Here is a 21,571-nt window from a genome sequence, read left to right on the forward strand (position 1 = left end):
ATGTCCAATAGGAAGGAAATGGTTAGATAAAGTCATAGCCACAAGATGGATTACTAAGCAGCCATTGTGAATATTTATGAAGAGCGTTTAATGTTACAAACAGCTTTTAATGCCGTGGGAAAACGATAGTGATAATAATGCTAAATGAGAAAGGAAAACTGGTTATAAATGGTACAATATGATGCCAATCATGGGAACAAGACAAAACAAAAAAGCATAAAAAAAAAAAAAAAAAAAAAACCTGGAAGGAAATCTCCCAAATGTCAGCGTGGTCTCTAGTTGGAAAATTTGTGGGAGATAAAAACAGAAAACAAACAACGTCCTTATCCTTTCTCTACTTTTAAAATGGTTTACTGTGTCCTGGGGTTACTTCCACAATCAAGAAGAAAAGTAAAAACTTTAAAAATGCTGTGTACTTGGTTTCCATTTTTATTTTCTCCGATAGATGATTGCACATCAGCACATCTTGAGTTACGCTAACTACTTTAGGCCGGTCACGACACATACACACACGTACAGAGAGGTCACACGGGCTGTGCCGAGCTGGCTGTAGCAAATGTACATCAAGTTACACAGGTGGAATTATTAGGCTGGTTAAAACACACCACCGAATGATGGGACACAGTTGGGTCAGGCCACCTCTCCCGCCCGCCGCTGCTGTTTCCAGAGGTCTGTGTGTTAGGCTGGTGAGTGGTGTCCTGCTGGCAGTCCCTCCGGTGGTCCCCGGTGGGCGGAGAGAGCCTGGGTCAGCATCTGCTCTGGGTCCCCTCCTCATCTGCCCTTGCCTGGTGTCGGAGCCTCTGGCCCTCTGCTACCTCTTTCGAGCACTGGCTGTGCTCCAGCCTGGGCCCTCATCCCCACTGTGCTCCACACATCTGGGGCAGACATCGCAAGGGAAGGAAGAGCCAAGAGCCGGTGAACACACTCCCGATGTGAACCGTGCCCAGACACAGGAAGGGAGGAAGCAGGAGACATAACCACAACACCACACACAAGCTCAATCTTTATGGATGGACCCTCTTGTCTCCAAGACGTCTGGACTGTGTGGAGCCCTCCAGAGCACAGCCCCTGGGAGAGGACAGATGGGGGACGGGAGCTGTGCCCATGTGGGGCAGGCCTGACAGCGGAGCTAGGAGGGTGGATGGGGGATGTGTCCAACATGGTGCTAGATTGTTGAAAAGTCACGACTATACACACCTGGGGATCATGCCCCTCTCCCAGTTCATTCGCACAGTGGGTTAGATATAGATAGACAGAAGTGGAGATATACTTTTTCAAGGGAGGGCCTTTCCTGGTGGTTGGATAAACAGTGAGACAGAGTCCTGGGTTTGGCATGCTCTGGGGAGGGCCATGCGACGGTGAGGGACTCCCTATTGCTACACTCTGTACAGGGCGGCCGGGCCCGCCCGCCACGCCCACGGCCCCTGGCGGCAGTCACAGGCTTGCCTTCAACCCCTTCCACCTTGGAGAGCTCTTGGGCCCCAGTGAAATGGGGGCTATGAAGACAAGAGGGTGGGAGGCGGGGTCCCCGCGGCCCTGGGGGCACCCCACACTGGGGGCTACATGATATTGCACTGGGTGGCCCCACAGCAATCCTTGATGAGTGCCAGCCCAGTCTTGGCCACTGTGGGCTTGCTAGGTGGGGGTTCTGCTTTCTTCTCTGCTCGGGAGCCTGCAGCAGGGTAGGGGCATGGAGGGAGAGAGGGAAAGAGGGAGAGAGGAAGAGGTGAGATGAAGAGAGCCCTGACCATCTGCATCCCCTGTCCCATCCCAACTCCTGGCCAGACATTGCTCCAGCTCCACAGATCAGGTGTTGTGGAGAGCTGGCATGTGTTTTATATGGTTCCAGTGACCGTTCCCACCTCCCTGTGGGCCCAGTGGTGTTCAGTCCTCAGCTTCCAACCACAAACTTTAGCTCTTATCCTATTCAGTTCTCTGCCAGGTCTAGCACAGGGTCTGGCATTCAAAGTATTTGGTGAACGGATACATGGGAACTTTTGTCCAAGTTGTTTCAATCTGAGGGCTCCTGTCTTTCAATTTTGGAAAATGCTCATACGTCATCTTTTCAGATACCTCTACCTCTTGTCCGTTATCGCCCCTTCTGGAATGCCTATTAGAAATAAGTTGGACCTTATTATTCTATCTTCCATGTTTTGGAAGACATTTTCCATCTCTTTGTGTCTTTGTGTTACATGCTGGGTAATTTCCTCAGGTTTGTCTTCCAGTTTACGAATTCTCCCTTCAGCTGTGTTTAACCCATTGGGTTTTTACTTCCATGACCCTAGATGGTTTTGTTTAGAAAGCTGAATTTTTGTAAATCTACCTATTCTTTTTTCATGCAATCCTGCTATTTCATTTTGGGTTTTATCCCTTCTCTTATCTCTCATTATTTTATTTTATTTTTTTTAATTTTTTTTCAACGTTTTTATTTATTTTTGGGACAGAGAGAGACAGAGCATGAACGGGGGAGGGGCAGAGAGAGAGGGAGACACAGAATCGGAGACAGGCTCCAGGCTCCGAGCCATCAGCCCAGAGCCTGACGCGGGGCTCGAACTCACGGACCGCGAGATCGTGACCTGGCTGAAGCCGGACGCTTAACCGACTGCGCCACCCAGGCGCCCCTTATCTCTCATTATTTTAAATACACTTACTTTATTGTCTCTTTTAGATAGTTTGTTATTTCTGGTTCTTGGGAGGACATTCTCTTGGCGACTCCACTCACAGTGGTTCATTTATTCATGGGTTTTAAATTTTTATTGAGAGCTCATCTTCACGGAGGTTGTTTTATCTATGGGTTACATATTATGGGATACAGAAGGGTCCCTACTGAACAGTATTGCATTTGCTTTGTTGGGATTAGAGGTTTCACTGTTGTTTTTTCTTTTTTTTAAGTTTATTTATTTTGAGAGAAAGAACACAAGTCAGGGAGGGGCAGTCAGAGAGGGAGAGGGAGAATCCCAAGCAGGCTCCAGACGCCAGCTCAGAGACCAATGCAGGGCTCAAACTCACAAACTGCGAGATCATGACCTGAGCCAAAGTCAGATGCTTAACTGACTGAGCCACCCAAGTGCCCCTTCACTGGCTTTATATTAGTTTCAGATTTTCAACTTTGGATCCCAGCACTAGAAGAATAGTGTAAATTTGGACATTTGGCCCCTTGCATGGGGTGAAGGCTTGGTGTTTTGATTTCTTGCCAGATTTTTTGCTATCCAGCACCATGTATAGAAGGCAAGTTTCCTTTCTCCTTCTCCACACGGTTAGGTGGAGTTTTTCTAATTTGCCTTTCACGGAAGAGACAGTCCCCTGAGGATGCTGGATTTTGGTAGCGACTATGTGCCTTGGGATATTAAGGGCCTGCAGAATGGACCTTCTTCTTTCTTTATTCCCTCACAGTCCACAACCATATTTCATGGGATGTTAATAGCTGGTCAGGAAAAACTGAGTTTGTGGCCATAGTAGATGGTGGCGGCCTTTGGGTTTTGTCTTCCTAGCAAGATTTCCAGTCCCTTCACCTCTGATGACAGTACATGTCCCTGTGGCTACAGGAGTGGGCATGCAATGCAGAGTGGGCCAATCACAGCATCCCAGCCTGATACCAGTGATGGCCTAGGAGGTAGGAACACGATCCAAGAAGGGCCAATCAGAATATTCCTCTGAGACTGATGTGTTTGGGTATGAGGAGAAAGAACAGATGGTATTGCTTTGCTGCTGCTAAGTTCTGGTTCTGGAATTCGGGCCCCATGAAGAAGCCTGTGTAATAGGAGAAAATGCAGAGAGGGGCAGAGATAAGAAAAGTCAGGAAAGCAAGGGCATTCTAACAGCATCCAGCCTCTGAAGCCCCCTTTTTGCTAGGGCCAGTTTGAATAGGGCATCTGTTTCTTATAACAGGTCATTGACAGCAGGACCTGTTACCACTTTTATATGCTAATGGACACTGGCACCAGAGGGTCAGATAGGTAGCACTTCCCACACTGATTTCACACGGAACCCTTTTTGCTCTGAGTGTCAACAGAGGCCAGAGTTCCCTGAGCCTCAGCCCCCACCTTTTGGCCTCAGTGGCCACACAACTCCTTCTAAGAAACCCACCCAGCCGGGGGAGCCTGGGTGGCTCAGTCGGGTAAGTGTTGGACTTCGGCCCACGTCATGATCTCACAGCTCGCGGGTTCGAGCCCCGCGTCGGGCTCTGTGCTGACAGCTCAGAGCTGGAGCCCACTTAGGATTCTGTGTCTCCCTCTCTCTGCCTCTCCCCCGCTCAGACTCTCTCTCTTAAAAATATTAATAAACATTAGGGGCGCCTGGGTGGCTCAGTTGGTTGGGCGTCCAACTTCGGCTCAGGTCATGATCTTGCGGTTTGTGAGTTTGAACCTCGCGTCGGGCTCTGTGCTGACAGCTCAGAGCCTGGAGCCTGCTTCGGATTCTGTGTCTGCCTCTCTCTCTGCCCCTCCGCCACTTGCATGCTGTCTCTCAAAAATAAAATGTAAAAAAAAAATAAAAAAATAAATAGACATTAAAAAAAAAAGAAAAGAAATCCATGAAGCCTGTGATTGGTAAGGGGACAGCTGCTACCATGACCAGCTGCACAGTTCGTGCAAAGTGACAATGCGGGGCCCCTTATTCTGAAACTATTAGGAATCTCAAGAGAGCAACAGCAGAACATGAAAGCGAGCACAGCGCCCCCTTCCAGGCATCGGGGCCTGAGCAACCTGACAGCAACCTTGCCCTTCATGAAGCTGGCCCTGCCCAATGCCATCCTGCACCCAAGGTTGCTCTCTAGATAGCATTTTGTTGTTCCCCCTCTGGCTCCCGGACCTCTTTTAAATCTCCTTTTCTCTTGGATGGGGGGAGGATGAGGAATAACATGTGCACTCACTGGCTGGAGATTTGGTTACTTTATCTAGAGGTTTTAACTTGATTCTCAGGAAATCCGCCATTTCCTTGTCTTCTTCTTGCTCCCTGTGGACATAGGTGTATAAAGACAAGAGAAAAGTAAAGTAAGCAAGGAAAGCATTAAGGAACCGAGGGAATGAGGCAAGAGGTCAAGTGTGTGAGACCACGTGTCAGGCTTGGTGGCTGGTGTGGGTACGCTGTGTGTTGGGTGTGGCTGGGGCATATATGTTGCCCTGGGTTCTGTGTGGCGGGTGTGCATATGTTGTTGTGTGTTACGCATATGTGGCGTATGCATGTTGTGTTTCATGAACTTGCTCAGAAGCACAGACACTATCAACAATGGAGTAACTGTCTCCCTGGGGCCAAGGTGAGATCCCAGCGCAGAAGCAGGGACATTATAAGACTCAGCCTCTGCTGAGGGTGCTGCGAGCTGAGGAACACCCCCTCCTGACCCTGTACCTTTGAGTCACCCTAGACATCTGTGCTCCCATGAAGTTCATGGCCAGAGTCAGAAAGCAAGTCACCTGAACTCTTCCGAGGGTCACCAGGAACGAAGGCAGCGTTCCTCAGCTTGGCTGAGCCAGGCAAGGTGCATTCCAGGCCTCGGAGGACCCAGGAGGACACAGACAATAAAGAAGTTGCCTTCTGGGTTGAAGGAGGCCCTGTGAGCCTTTCTCCTTGCAGAGGGCTCCAAAGGCCCTGCTCCAGGACAAAAATATTCGAGAATCAGCATTCACATCTTTTCTATGCGGGCCTTGTCAGGGGACTTCAGGTGCACCAGGGCTCCAGCGCCCACAGATTTCCAGAAAAAGTGGCAGGTGCATCTGCAAATAGGAGACTGAGGGCTAGGAAGGGGGCACTGGAGCCACCAAGGGGAGGATAAAGAATGAAGCTGGGAAGTGGAGAGGGCAGGGAAGGAAGCAAGTCAGTACAGGGGGCGGGGTTTCTGCAGAAACCCGATGGAAGTTTCCGGAAGGTGCCTTGATGAAAAGTTTGCCTTGGGAGAAAGGTCAGTGAAGAGAATGTGTAGGAAGCTCTGCCATGTGTTATGTGACGTAATTCTTGCCCGGTCACCTCCTTGAATAACACTGACTTAAGACCCAAAGGCCTTCGCAAGACTTTTTTGGAGCTGGATGCCAGTTTCCTTTGAACATGAAACAGGTCCTCAGGCCACAAGGCTGGCGATTCATTTGGATCCAGTGTTTGGGAGCATTTGCTGAGGCCACACCTGTCAGGCCAGACTGGGAGACCCTGCAGCAGAAGGTGGGCCTAGGAGGAAGCCGAGCCTGCGTTCCAGCAGCCTGGTGCGCGGGGACAGGAGCCCACACTCACCTTAGCCGCTCGACCTCCGCATCATCCACCAGAAAGTCTCTCTTCTGCACCAGCTTGTGGATCTTCTGGATTAGCTCATCCTCTCTCTGCTTCTGCAGCTTGGTCTTTTCTTTTTCTGGGAAGGAGAAAACACCGGCAAAGAAAACAGTCGAGTGTCTCTGCTGAAAGCACGTGAGTCCAGGGGCCAGGGTTAGTGACCAACCAGGTCACTCGCTGAGGGAAATTGAAGAAGCAAGGGGACCTCCTCAAGCCTCAGTTTCCTCTCCTGTAAAAACACACGGAGGGGCTTAAATGCAGTGGTGTTAAATGGCTTAGCAGAGAGCTAGGCCCGTGGTGAGCACTCAGTCAAAGGTAACGGTGCAACGAGTCGGGTCCTGCGCAGGGCAAAGGGGTTGGAGGGCTCGGGCTGGGGTGCGGGAGGGAACGGCTCTACAGCCAGGGCAACCCAGTCTGCAGATGGAAATCATCCACGCTAATGGCAGTAGTCCTATCCCAGATACCCAGGGCTAGAAGGCCAAAGAGAAATCCAAAGACCCCAGGGCTGGAGAGGATGACCGAGAACAGTAGAAGGGTAGAGCAGACCCCCTTCAGAAGATAAAAAGTAGGGGGCAGCAGATCTACAGGCACCACCCACCTGCCTGCAGGCACCACCCACCTGCCTCCGGGCACCACCCACCTGCCTGCAGGCACCACCCACCTGCCTGCGGGCACCACCCACCTGCCTGCAGGCACCACCCACCTGTCTCTGGGCACCACCCACCTGCCTGCAGGCACCACCCACCTGCCTCCGGGTACCACCCACCTGCCTGCGGGCACCACCCACCTGCCTGCGGGCACCACCCACCTGCCTGCGGGCACCACCCACCTGCCTGCGGGCACCACCCACCTGCCTCCGGGCACCACCCACCTGCCTGCAGGTACCACCCACCTGCCTCCAGGCACCACCCACCTGCCTGCAGGCACCACCCTGTCTCTGGGCACCACCCACCTGCCTGCGGGCACCACCCACCTGCCTGCAGGCACCACCACTCAACTTGGTGATACGATCTTTGGCTTGCCAACGTCACCCACCTACTTGCCAATGGGAACTGCCAGCCTGCCAGGCTCACCCTGTGCTTCCTGGCACCACACACCTGATCCCTAACATCTCCATGTGCTTACCCACATGACTCTCTTACTCCCTTGTCATCCCCTCCAGCAACCTCCTTAGCCCAGGCCATCTCTTCCTGGACCACGTGTGCCCTCCTAACTGCTCTCCCTGGCCTGTCCCCCACAACATGACTGTGAGCACCCATTGGAGACTCAGACGATCCTGGCTTGACGCCCTAGCTCCCCCTCTTCCTAGCTGTGGGACTCTGGGCATGTTCCTCAACCTCTCTGAGCAGCTAGTCTCTCAACACAGATAATCCTGAAGTTGCTGCAAGTTTTTAAGAGAATTAAACCAAGTAAAATAGGCTCGCTGCCTGGTTTGTAGCAAAGGCTCATGAACAGCCGGCTACTCTTATTATAAGCTGTTATTTTACATCCTCACTGTTGTTTTAATGACTAAATGCCCACTTCTTTAATATGAATTGAATCAGGTACAAAAGAAATAAATACCGATTTAAAGAAGGAAAAGCAAGTCTCACGGCATAAGTGTGCAAATGATAAGCGCTTCATAAATTGCAGCTATTATGTTCGTATTCCCATGAGTTTGTCACGTTCGTTTAATCTGTTTCCCAGCCTGGGCACTACTGATATTTGAGACTGGAGCATCGTTTGTTGCAAGGGCCGTCCTGTGCACTGGAGGGTGTTTAGCAGCGTCCTTGGCCTCCACCCACTAGAAGCCGGGAGTACCCCACCCCGGATGTGACACTCAAAATGCCTCTAGGGGGCAAAGTCACCCTGCTTGAGAACCACCGCTTTAATCCTTTCTAACAACCCTACGAAGGAGACGCTATGTTTACGTCTGAGGGGAAAGTGCCACGGCCTCTACAGCCAGGTCTACGCATCCCCAGCTCTGAGGTAGCAGTGATGGCAGAGATGAGACATCTTGGCTTGTCCCAGAGAAGCCCTCAAGGCAGGGAGGGCCCTGGAGGTCTCCCCAACCAGTCACCTGCACCCACCATGGGGAGCTGGTGAATGATGCGACTCTGGCTGGAGAAGTGTGAATTTCTTGGCCATTCAGTGATCTCTTTCCTTAATACCTTTATTGATGTGTTGCCGGGAGCATTGTCTCCCCTCCTCCCCTCCCCCTCCCCCCAGCTTAATCCAGCTAGAAACCTGGCTCTGGTCCAGGGAATACACAAAGACTCAAGGAGGATTTAGGGAAGAGGTGAGGAGGAAATCAGGAGAAGAAAGAAAACTTTAACGTGTGAACTTCTGCCCAAAGACTCGATTTCCTGGGGAATCAACGGGACCAGCGTTAAGGACCTGGGCTCCGTTGCCAACTGGTCCTGTGACCTTGTCAACCTGTGTTTCTCAGCCGGACACTTGATGGCATTTCAGGTGAAATGTGCTCTTCATTGTGAGACTCCCCCTGCGCTGTAGGTTTGAACGTCCTTGGACTCTGCCTACTATCAGTACTAATCTTGTCTTTATTTAAACTTTTGGTATTTTAGGGGGCGCCTGGGTGGCTCAGTCAGCTAAGCATCAGACTCCTGATTTTGGCTCAGGGCGTGGTCTCCCGGATCGAGCCCAGCATCTGACTCTGCACTCACTGTGACCAGCACAGTTGGCTTAGGATTCTTTCTCGCCCTCTCTCTGCCCCTCCCCTGCCTCTTCTCTCTCTCTCAAAATAAATAAACATTAAAAAAAAAAAACTTTTGGTATTTTGTTCATCGTGGATTGTGTGTGTGTGTATGTGTGTGTGAGTGTATTTCGGTATTTTAAATATTGCATTAATATATTATTTGCCCTGATTACTGAATTTTTGTGCTCCAGCTGTCCTCCTTATCCTAGTCTCAGTCCTGGTTAGTTAGGAACCCCAGGGACTATGTGAAACAAAGACCTTGCTCCCACCCATTTCCACCTGTGTTCCAGAGGCTGCCACAGCCCCGACTGGAGCCTCTGTGGCCTGGAGTGGCTCTGGTTGGTCCCGTGCTCACACACTCATATCTCTTTTGCCTCAGTGGCCCCCACGTGTTCTGCTGAGCCAATGGTGGGCTCGGAAATCTTTCTTCCCAAGACGAAGAAGGCAACCCACGTTTGACCCATCAGAGTTCTCCTGGGAGGCTGAAAATTAGGACACAGAGGTGCTGAGGGTTGGACTTTTGTGTTGGACAATCATGGGAAGGAGACAGGAGTGGCCTTGCTCAGCTCATCTGCTAGAGGGAGAAAATGGAGACTGTGTCCAACATGGAAGGAGAGAGAGAGAATGAGACAGACAGAGAGAGACAGGGAGGGAGGGAACATTCCAACAGCTTTCCTGTTTCTGGTTCCAGACCCTTGCGAGGATGGGTGGAGCTTCATGCTGGTATTGGGTTGAATGGTTTCCCACCCACCAAAATGTCATGTCTACCCTGTTTGGAAATAGGATCTTTGGGGCACCTGGGCGGCTCAGTCAGTTGAGTGTCTGACTTCAGCTCAGGTCATGAGCTCACGGTTCATGAGTTTGAGCCACATGTCGGGCTCACTACTGTCAGCCTGTCACTGCAGAGCGACTTGGGATCCTCTGTCTCTGTCTCTCTCTCTCTCTCTCTCTCTATGCCCCTCCCCCACTTGTGATCTCCCCCAAATAAATAAAATATTTAAAGAAATATTTTATAAAAGAAATAGAATCCTTGCGGGTGTCATTAGTTGAGATGAGGTCATACTTATTAGGGTGAGCCCTAAATCCGATGACTGATGTCCTTGTGAGGAGGGGAGAGGACACACAGATGTACAGGGAAGAAGCCACAGGATGACAAAAGCAGAGACAGGAGCGGGTCAGCTGCAAGCCGAGGAGCACCAAAGACTGCAGGCAGCCACCAGGAGCTGGAAGATGCAAGGAAGGATTCTCTTCTAGAACCTTCAGAAAAAGCACGGCCCAGCCGATGCTTTGCTTGCGGACTTGCGTCCTCCAAAACTGAGAGAGAATAAATCCATGTTGATTTATGCCACTAAGTTCGTGCGAATTTGTTAGAGCGGCCCCAGGAAGCTAACACGATGGCCTTGGGCTCCAGGAGCCTCCCTGATCCTTCCAGTAACTGCCCATTTTGTGGTTCCCTAAGCTTGGGTGGGTTTTCTCCGCGGGATATAAAGCGCAACAGCGGACCCGGCCTGGTGGCTCTCCACCCTAGCTGCTCCTCATAATCACATGACGTTTTAAAAAATGACCAATGCCAGAACCCCACACCAACTGAATCGAGTCTCTAGTAGGTGAGCGTTGTCGGGCCATTGCCGCTTTTTCTCCCTTCTTTGGCTGTTTCCTGTTTGAAATTTGACTTCCTGTGGTACGGTTTTATTGGGATATAACTCACATACCATCACAATTCACCCATCGAGATATGCAGCCATCACCACAGCCGATTTTAGAACAGTTTAATCGAGGTGCCTGGGTGGCTCAGTCGGTTAAGCGTCTGACTCTTCATTTCGGCTCAGGTCATGATCCCGGGGTCATGGGATCCGCGTTGGGCTCTGCGCTGACAGCACGGAGCCTGCTTAGGATTCCCTCTCTCCCTCTCTCTCTCTCTGCCCCTCCTCCACTTGCGTTCTCTCTCAAAATAAAGAAATAAATAAATACATATTTTTGTGAAAGAACAATTTAATCACCTAGAAGAGAAACCCCACACCCACTTGCTGCCACCCCACACGGCCTGGCACCTGTGAGTGCTCCTTAGAGGAACGGTGCCGGAAGGACGACGGGCTCCCGCTGTACCCACCACCAGCAGAACAGGAGTGTATGTAAGGCCCAGAGAAACGAAGGTGCTACATCAAGTTCACCCGTCTGGTCAGCCTGGATTCAAACCCAGACCACGGGACTCTAGTGGTTCTCAGACGGGTGGCAATTTCGCACCTCCCTGCCGGGGTATATCTGGCAGACATTTTTCACTGTCACGACTGTGGGGGAGATGCTGCTGGCATCCATTGGGCAGAGGCCACTGCTAAACATGCTACAGTGCACAGGACAGTGTTCCCCACCCACCCCCCCCCGCCCCGGCCCCAGCAAAGAATGGCCCAGCGCCACATGTTCCAAACGAGAAAGCATTTGGAACGGTGTCCTCTTCTACAACGCATTCTGACGGACTTCCTACTCAATCGTAGCTGCCACTTACTGGTACCCGCTGTGTGCCAGGTCCTGTCTGAGTGACCAGAGTAGGGGATCCTTTTCTCTTCCTCAGCGCATGTGCAGTGCTAGCTCAAAGCCTGCGGCAACACAGCGGCTGAGACATACTTACCAGACGGATAGAAGGGCAAACGTACTCAAGTAGAAGCCCATGGGGTGCTTATCCGGCCTGGGCGGCTCCTCCCCAAGGCCAACGCAAGGTTCCTGGGCCAGAGTTGTGTATCTGCCTCCCATACACCTTTCCTGTGCACCTGCCAGACCTTCATACCTGCGCATAACCCAGCCTGGATGGGCAGGGAAGGCTCTCTTGGGAAACGGAGCCAAATCAACCATGACCTGAAGGAATTGGTAGAAATGTGTGAGTGTGTGTGCGCGCATTGTGTGTGTGTGTGTGTGTGTGTGTGTGTGTGTGTGTGTGAATCAGGACTCATTCCATATTCTGAAGCAAAAAGACACTTTCCAACGCAATACATATCAAAGCAGATATGATAGCATATTAAACAAGTTGTAAAAGAGATTTGGTAAATTTAAAAAAAAAATACCACTTTTCTCATTAAATATTTGTGGATTTAGAAAAGACAATAGTGGCTCATAAAATGGTACTTAGGTTACAAGGTAATAGGTTTATTACTGTCATTTTAAAATGAATTAATAGGGGCGCCTGGGTGGCGCAGTCGGTTAAGCGTCCGACTTCAGCCAGGTCACGATCTCACGGTCCGTGAGTTCGAGCCCCGCGTCGGGCTTTGGGCTGATGGCTCAGAGCCTGGAGCCTGTTTCTGAGTCTGTGTCTCCCTCTCTCTCTCTGCCCCTCCCCTGTTCATGCTCTGTCTCTCTCTGTCCCAAAAATAAATAAACGTTGAAAAAAAAAATTAAAAAAAAAAAAATAAAATAAAATAAAATGAATTAATATATAAATATGTTACAAGGATGGGTAGGAATGTGTTGAGTTACTGACAATAACAACGGGAATAATTTATTAAGCACTTGTTATAGGATGGGAGCTGTGGTTAGCACCGTATATGTTTTTTCCCTCAGTCCGTCTCACAATGATCCTATAAAGTAGATGCCACTATTGTCCCAGTTGACAGGTGACGAAATCGAGTTTTAGTGGAGTCACTTGCTCAAGGTCATGTCATTAATAATCGACAGATCTAGGTTGAACCCCGAAGTCAGAGCTTGTAAAAATACCACACTCTACCTGCCCCCAAACAGAACAGTAACAATCATTAATACTTACCGGACTTTTGGGGCGCCTGGGTGGCTTAGTCGGTTAAGCATCCGACTTCGGCTTAGGTCATGATCTCACAGTTCATGAGTTCAAACCTCACATTTGGGCTCTCTGCTGTCAGCATGGAGCTTGCTTCGGGTCTTCTGTCTCCCTCTCTCTCTGCCCCTCCCGCCGCCCCTCTCTCAAAGAAATAAACGTTAAAAAAAAATACTTACTGGATTCTTAACCTTTGGGCCAGATATGAAGCTAGGCTCGTGGCTTGCAATGTTCTGTGTATCACAATGAGATTTATACCCAGCGAGTTAAAAGCTATACCTACTCCTACCCCATTTCCGGAAGAAGGGAAACTGAGCCTCAGATAAAGTGACTTTCCCAAGGTGAAAGAGCGGGCCAGAATTAGTACTTGAACCTGGATCCCCCTCATGTAGAGGACTGCACTGCAAGAATGGGGCTGCGGTAGAAGAGATGAACTCTGTCTTCCAGACCCAAGGGGCACCGACAGGGCCGGACAGAGGACTCTGAGCGGCTCCTTAACGAGGGTGGAGTCTCACACAGTTACCTGGGATGGCGACCAAGTTCTGTAGCTCTTGTTTCAGGTCCATAATATCGTTGCAAAGCTGGATGTCATCCATCCTGGGGAAACAGGACACCACACCACAGCAGTTTACATCGACAGAATATTCTACACCCTGAGCACCACCCGGTTTAAACAAAGGGTTTGGGGGCGGGGGTTGTCCTTTGTAAAGGCCACACAGGCTCTTTATACAAGTTGTGCCTCAAAAGAAGAAAAACAAAACGTGCCTATTGTCACACGACTCGGAAATGATCGATCGCTGTTAATAACACCTTGATGAGAATGGCTTCCTGTCTTCACGTCCTTGCTTCCGTTCCCTTATACCAGCGAGCTCACGCTGCAGATTCGTGTTTTCTTTACCGGCTGTGTTTCTCAATTTTAAGCATCGCAGAAATTCACACTATAGAGAAAATCTCCCTCAATCCTTTAGAAAAAAACCCCATTGTCAACAGTTTGGTATATATTCCGCCAGATTTTTAAAAATGTTTATGCCTGTACTATAAGTTGTAACACCATTGTTATTCTACAAACACATCTTGCAATATTTTTAACTTCATGGTATATCTTAGGCATTTTTCCATGTCAGGACATGCAAATCTCATTGAAAAAAAAAATTTTTTAAGTTTATTTTTGAGAGAGAGAAACAGAGCATGAGCAGGGGAGGAGCAGGCAGAGAGGGAGACACAGAATCCGAAGCGGGCTCCAGGCTCCGAGCTGTCAGGACAGAGCCCGACGTGGGGCTTGAACTCACAGACCGCAAGATCATGACCTGAGCCAAAGTCAGACCCTTACCAGGCACCCGTAATTTTTAATGGCTGTATACTATTCCATTATACCAATATACAGTGACTTATATAACCATTCCCCTATACAGAGACGTCTGGGTTGTTTCTAGGATAAATTCCTAGAAATACATAAATTCCTAGAAAAATTAGTTCCTAGAAATGCAATCATTGGGTCAAGTGACATGAACACTTGCTTGCTTATTTATTTATTTAGAGAGTGGGCGAGCACAAGTGGGGAAGGGACATAGGGAGAGAGAAAATCTTAAGCAGTTTCCAATGTGGGGCTCCATGCAGGGCTAGATCGCATGACTGGGAGATCATGATCTGAGCTGAAATCAAGAGTCGGACGCTTAAACAACTGAGCCATCCAGGTGCCCCAACCCTTGCATTTTAATTAGGAACTTCCAAATTGCCCTCCAGAGGGATTGTGCCTGATAGTCCCACCAAGAGCATGAAAGGATGGTCACACTTATGACCTCAGCCATCGACTGCATGTGCAATTTTGCATTATGTATTACAGTTTTGTAGGTGTGCTAGGATATTAACTTATATTACTGTAAATAACGTGTATACTGGATATCTGGAATTTCAGCAAATCGATTTATAAGGGCTGCTCTAAATTGTTTTAATGTTTATTTATTTACTTATATTGAGAGAAAGAGAGAGAGAGAGAGAGAGAGAAGGTGGGGGAGGGGCAGAGAGAGAGAGAGAGAGAGAGAGAGAGAATCCCAAGCAGGCTCCATGCTGTCAACACAGACCCCAATGTGGGGCTCAATTCCATGAACTGTGAGATTATGACCTGGGCTGAAATCAAGAGTCAGACTCTTAACTGACTGAGCTTCCGAGGCGCCCCAGGTTGGCTTTAATTACCATCATATATAGATATTAAAATTTTTTATTTAATTTATTTTTTTTGTTTACATCCAAGTTAGTTAGCATATAGTGCAACAATGATTTGAGGAGTAGATTCCTTAGTGCCCCTTACCCATTTAGCCCATCCCCCCTCCCACAACCCCTCCAGTAACCCTCAGTTTGTTCTCCATATTTAAGAGTCTCTCACGTTTTTGTCCCCCTTCCTGTTTTTATATTATTTTTGCTTCCCTTCCCTTATGTTCATCTGTTCTGTATCTTAAAGTCCTCAGATGAGTGAAGTCATATGATATTTGTCTATCTCTGACTGACTAATCTCACTTAGCAAAATACCCCCTAGTGCCATCCACGTAGTTGCAAATGGCAAGATTTTATTTTCTCGTTGCTGAGTAATATTCCATTGTATGTATATATACCACTTCTTCTTTACCCATTCTTCTTTGTCCATATTGATGGACATTTGGGGTCTTTCCATACTTTGGCTATTGTAGATAGTGCTGCTATAAACATTGGGGTGCATGTATCCCTTCGAAACAGCATACCTGTGTCCCTTGGATAAATACCTAGTAGTGCCATTGCTGGGTCGCAGGGTAGTTCTCTTTTTAATTTTTTGAGGAAACTCCATACTATTTTCCAGAGTACCTACACCTGTTTGCATTCCCACCAGCAGTGCAAAAGGATTCCTCTTTCTCTGCATCCTCCCCAACATCTGTTGTTGCCTGAGTTGTTAATGTTAGCCATTCTGACAGGTGTGAGGTGGTATCTCATTGTGGTTTCGATTTGTATTTCCCTGATGACGAGTGACGTTGAGCATTTTTTCATGTGTAGGTTGACCATCTGGATGTCTTCTTTGGAGAAGTGTCTATTCATGTCTTTTGCCCATTTCTTTACTGGATTATTTGGTTTCCGGATGTTGAGTTTGATAAGTTCTTTACAGATTTTGGATACTAATCCTTTATCTGATATCTTGTTTGCAAATGTCTTCTCCCATTCTGTCAGTTGCCTTTCAGTTTTGCTGATTGTTTCCTTCACTGTGCAGAAGATTTTTATTTTAATGAGTTCCCAATACTTCATTTTTGCTTTTGTTTCCCTTGCCTCCAGAGACATGTTGAATAAGAAGTTGCTGCGGCCAAGGTCAAAGAGGTTTTTGCCTGCTTTCTCCTTGAGGATTTTGATGGCTTCCTATCTCACATTAGGTCTTTCATCCATTTTGAGTTCATTTTGTGTATGGTGTAAGAAAGCGGTCCAGGTTTATTTCTCTTCATATGGCTGTCCAATTTTCCCAGCACCACTTGCTGAAGAGACTGTTTTTATTCCACTGGATATGCTTTCTTGCTTTGTCAAAGATGAGTTGGCCATACATTTGTGGGTCCATTTCTGGGTTTTCTATTCTGTTCCATTGATCTGAGTGTCTGTTTTTGTGCCAGTACCATACTGTATTGAGGATTACAGGTTTTTAATACAGCTTGAAGTATGAGATTGTGATGCCTCCTGCTTTGGTTTTCTTTTTCAAGATTGCTTTGGCTATTCGGGGTCTTTTCTGGTTCCATACAAATTTTAGGATTGTTTGTTCTAGCTCTGTGAAGAATGCTGGTGTTATTTTGATAGGGATTGCATTGAATATGTAGATTGCTTTGGGTGGTATCGACATTCTAAAAATATTTGTTCTTCCTATCCAGGAGCACGGAATCTTTTTCCATTTTTTTTTTGTGTCTTCAATTTCTTTCATAAGCTTTCTACAGTTTTCAGTGTATAGATTTTTCACCTCTTTGGTTAGATTTATTCCTAGGTATTTTATGGGTTTTGGCGCAATTATATATGGCATCGATTCCTTGATTTCTCTTTCTGTTGCTCCATTCTTGGTGTATAGGAATGAAACCGATTTCTGCACATTGATTTTATATCCTGCTACTTTGCTGAATTCATGGATCTGTTCTAGCAGTTTTTTTGGTGGAATCTTTTGAGTTTTCCATATGGAGTATCATGTCATCTATGACGAGTGAAAGTTTGACCTCCTCCTGGCCAGTTTGGATGCCTTGTATTTCTTTGTGTTGTCTGATTCCTGAGGCTAAAACTTCCAATACTATGTTGAATAACAGTGGTGAGAGTGGACATCCCTGTCTTGTTCCTGACCTTAGGGGGAAAGCTCTCAGTTTTTCCCCATTGAGGATGATATTAGCTTTGGGTCTTTCATATATGGCTTTTATGATCTCAAGGTATGGTCCTTCTATTCCTACTTTCTTAACGGTTTTTATCAACAAAGGATGCTGTATTTTGTCAAATGCTTTCTCTACGTCCACTGAGAGGATCATGTGGTTCTTGTCCTTTCTTTTATTGATGTCATGAATCACATTGATTGTTTTGCAGATATTGAACCAGCCCCACATCCCAGTTATAAATCCCACTTGGTCGTGGCGAATAATTTTTTTTCACGTATTGTTGGATCCGGCTGGCTATTATCTTGTTGAGAATTTTTGCATGCATGTTCATCAGGGAAATTGGTCTATAGTTCTCCTTTTTCGTGGGGTCTTTGTCTGGATTTGGAATCAAGGTAATGCTGGCTTCATAGAAAGAGTTTGGAAGTTTTCCTTCCATTTCTCTTATTTGGAACAACTTCAAGAGAATAGGTGTTAACTCTTCCTTTAATGTTTGGTAGAATTCCCCTGGAAAGCCATCTGGCCCCAGAGTCTTGTTTTTGGGGAGATTTTTGATTACTAATTCGATTTCTTTACTAGTTATGGGTCTGTTCAAATATTCTATTTCTTCCTGTTTCAGTTTTGGTAGTTTATATGTTTCTAGGAATTTGTCCATTTCTTCCATATTTCCCATTTTATTGGTGTATAATTGCTCATAAGAAACTGCTATTATTGTTTGTATTTCTGCTGTGTTGGTTATTATCTCTCCTCTTTCATTCTTGATTTTATTATTTGGGTCCTTTCCTTTTTCTTTTTGATCAAGCTGGCTAGTGGTTTATCAGTTTTGTTAATTATTTCAAAGAATCAGCTTCTGTTTTCATTGATCTGTTCTACTGGGTTTGTTTTTTTTTTCGATAGCGTTGATTTCTGCTCTAATCTTTATTATTTCCTGTCTCCTGCTGGTTTTGGGTTTTATTTGCTGTTCTTTTTCCAGCCCTTTAAGGTGTAGGGTTAGGTTGTGTATCTGAGGCCTTTCTTCCTTCTTTAGGAAGGCCTGGATTGCTATATACTTTCCTCTTATGACCACCTTTGCTGCGTCCCAGAGGTTTTGGGTTGTGGTGTTACCATTTTCATCGGCTTCCATATACTTTTTAATTTCCTCTTTAACTTCTTGGTTAGCCCATTCATTCTTTAGTAGGATGTTCTTCAGTCTCCAAGTATTTGTTATCTTTCCAATTTTTTTCTTGTGATTGATTTTAAGTTTCATAGCATTGGGGTCTAAAATATGCACGGTATGATCTCGATCTTTTTGTATTTGTTGAGGGCTGATTTGTGTCCCAGTATGTGATCTATTCTGGAGAACGTTCCATGTGCACTGGAGAAGAATATGTATTCTGCTGCTGTAGGATGAAATGTTCTGAATATATCTGTTAAGTCCATCTGGTCTAGTGTGTCATTCAAAGCCATTGTTTCCTTGTTGATTTTCTGTTTAGATGATCTGTCTACTGCTGTAGGTGGGGTATTGAAGTCCCCTACTATTATGTTATTATTATCAATGAGTTTCTTTATGTTTGTGATTAATTGATTTATATTTGGGTGCTCTCACATTTGGAGCATAAATGTTTATGATTGTAGGTCTTCTTGGTGGATAACCCCCTTAATTATGATATAATGCCCTTCTTCATCTCTTGTTGCAGTCTGTATTTGAAAGTCTAGATAGTCTGATATAAGTATGGCAACTCCGGCTTTGTTTTGTCGAACATTAGCATGATAGATGGTTCTCCATCCCCTTACTTTCAATCTGAAGGTGCCTTTAGGTCTAAAGTGGGTCTCTTGTAAACAGATAGATAGATAGATAGAGCTTGTTTTCTTATCTGTTCTGTTACCCTATGTCTTTCGTTTGGAGCATTTAGTCCATTGAAATTTAGAGTGACTACTGAAAGATATGACTTTATTGCCATTATGTTTCTTGTAGAGTTGAAGTTTCTGGTGGTGTTCTCTGGTCCTTCCTAGTCTTTGTTACTTTTGGTCTTTTTTTTTTTTTTTTTTTTCTTTTCTCTCCTCAGAGAGTCCCCCTTAAAATTTCTTGCAGGGCTGATTTAGTGGTCACGAACTCCTTTAATTTTTGTTAGGCTGGGAAACTTTTGATCTCTCTATTTTTTTTTAACGTTTATTTTTGAGACAGAGAGAGACAGAGCATGAACGGGGGAGGGTCAGAGATAGGGAGACACAGAATCCGAAACAGGCTCCAGGCTCCGAGCTGTCAGCACAGAGCCCGACGCGGGGCTCGAACTCACGGACCGCGAGATCATGACCCGAGCCGAAGTCGGCCGCCTAACCGACTGAGCCACCCAGGCGCCCCTTGATCTCTCTATTTTGAATGACAGCCTTGCCGGATAAAGAATTCTTGTCTGCATATTTTTCCAATTCAGCACGTTGAATACAACCTGCCACTCCTTCCTGACCTGCCAAGTTTCTGTGGCTAGGTCTGCTGCAAACCTGATCTGTTTTCCCTTGTAGGTTAAGGATTTTTTTCCCTTGCTGCTTTCATGATTCTTTCCTTGCCTGAGTATTTTGTGAATTTGACTATGATATGCCTTGTTGATGGTTGGTTTTTGTTGAATCAATAAGACTCCTCCGTGCTTCCTGGATTTTGATGTCTGTGTCTTTCCCCAGGTTAGGAAATTTTTCTGCTAAGACTTGCTCACATAACATTTCTACCCATTTTTCTCTCTCTTCGTCTTCTGGGACCCCTATGATTCTGATGTTGTTCCTTTTTAATGAGTCACTGATTTCTCTAATTCTTAAATTGTGCTCTTTTGACTTAGTCTCCCTATTTTTTTTTTTTTCCGCTTCATTATTCTCCATAAGTTTGTCCTCTATATTGCTGATTCACTGCTCTGCCTCATCCATCCTTGCCACCATGGCATCCATTCAAGATTGCAGCTCAGGTACAACATTTTTTATTTCATCCTGACTAGGTTTTACCTCCTTTATCTCCACAGAGAGGGATTCTAATCTATTTTCAACTGCAGCTAGTATTCTTATTATCATGATTCTAAATTCTGGTTCAGACATCTTACTTATATTTGTGTTGATTAAGTCCCTGCCTGTCATTTTTCCTGCTCTTTCTTTTGGGGTGAATTCCTTTGTTTCATCATTTTTAAGGAAGAAAAGGAATTAATAGGTAAAAAAAAAAATCGAAATTAAAGACAACACACACACACACACAAATGAAATAAATGATGCTAGATCCTAGGTGTGTTTTGGTCTGGTTGTTGAAAGGAGCTTGATAAATTAGAGAAAAAAGCGGGGGGGGGGGGGGGAGGAAAACGTTTGAGAATTTGAAAAAATGAATACAATAAAATGAAATGATGGAAGTAAAATAGAATTGGAAAATTTACAAAAAGGTAAAAAATATAGTAGAAAAAATTAAAGAAAAATATTCTTAACAAAACTGAAAATAAAAATAATTTTTTTCTCTTTCATATTCAAGAAAAGAAACGAAAGAGAAAAAAAAAGAAAACTGAATAGATGGACCAGTGAACAGACTGAAATATGATTGAAATTACCTGGTTTTCCCGTAGAAGTCAAACTATGAAGGGTTTTACAGTACGTAAACTAGGCAGGCGGAGAGACTTGTGTTCCTGAAGAGCAAGTTTGGCCCAGTAGGGCGGGGCTTAGTGTAATGACTTCGTTCTCCACTAGATGGCGCTGCTCTGCTTACTGGAGGGGATTGTTGTGGGGCTTGCAGGTGTGTAAGCGCATGCGCGGGAGAGTTAAAAATGGCGTCATCCATCTACCCAGTCTCTAGTATAGAAATCTGTCCTCTTCCTGACCAGCAATTGCACGCCCGTCCTTTGCCTCGGGCTTCCATTACCCCCCCCCCCCCATCCGTGACCAAGCCGTCAGGTTGCCAGGCGCCACCTCCCTCCTTTTATCTCAGTCGCGGCTGTGGGCTGTGTTTCCTGACCCCTCCCTTTGGAGGGACTGTGGCTCGACCCGCTCGGATCCTCTGCGGGAGGGTCTCCCCGAGCAATGGCTGGTGGCGGCCTCACCCAGGAACGTTCGCGGGACTGCTTCTGCTGCCAAGCCCAGAGACCGCGGCCGGGCTCCAGCCCGCCCCAGAGAAAGTTCACGCGATCGCGTAGCAGCGGCGTTTCAGGGATCATGGAAAATCACAACACGCATCTGGCCCCAGGCTTCTCCCTTAACGACCTTGTTCCACCACCAGCGAATGTGGTGGTTCTCCGGGGTCTGCTGGGCCCGGGTGGCCACACAGCCTCGACCAGATGTCCTCCCAGCATCTCCCCGTGTGGTCTGAGGATAACTGGACTTCACTCCGCACCTGGGGATCCTCCCTTCTCACCAGAGCCCCTCCAGGTAAGGAGCTGCGGAGTTTCAGACTCTGCCCTCCCCTGTTTGTAGAGTCTTAATAGAATTTCAACCCTCTCCTTTCTCCTTTCTCCTTTTTAGTTCAGTCCCTGAGGCTGTTTCCGCTTTTCCATTTTTTCT

The 21,571-nt window shown here is 46.8% G+C and overlaps 1 protein-coding gene across 1 annotated transcript in view; it reads right to left on the minus strand.

The window, feature by feature from the left end:
• Positions 1–413: 413 nt before the first annotated feature.
• Positions 414–21,571, minus strand: part of BMERB1 (bMERB domain containing 1) — a 122,581-nt gene continuing 101,423 nt past the window's right edge. The window contains exons 3-6 of the mRNA XM_025916908.2: positions 13,252–13,325; positions 6,220–6,334; positions 4,871–4,953; positions 414–1,672 (exon numbers count right to left, since the gene is read on the minus strand). Of these exons, the coding sequence (XP_025772693.1) occupies positions 1,560–1,672; positions 4,871–4,953; positions 6,220–6,334; positions 13,252–13,325 (385 nt within the window). The 3' untranslated portion in view covers positions 414–1,559. The remainder of the gene's footprint in view (positions 1,673–4,870; positions 4,954–6,219; positions 6,335–13,251; positions 13,326–21,571) is intronic.

Source organism: Puma concolor, chromosome E3 (assembly GCF_028749965.1).
Source record: "Puma concolor isolate L17-30 chromosome E3, mPumCon1.1.hap2, whole genome shotgun sequence".
NCBI lineage: Eukaryota > Metazoa > Chordata > Mammalia > Carnivora > Felidae > Puma > Puma concolor.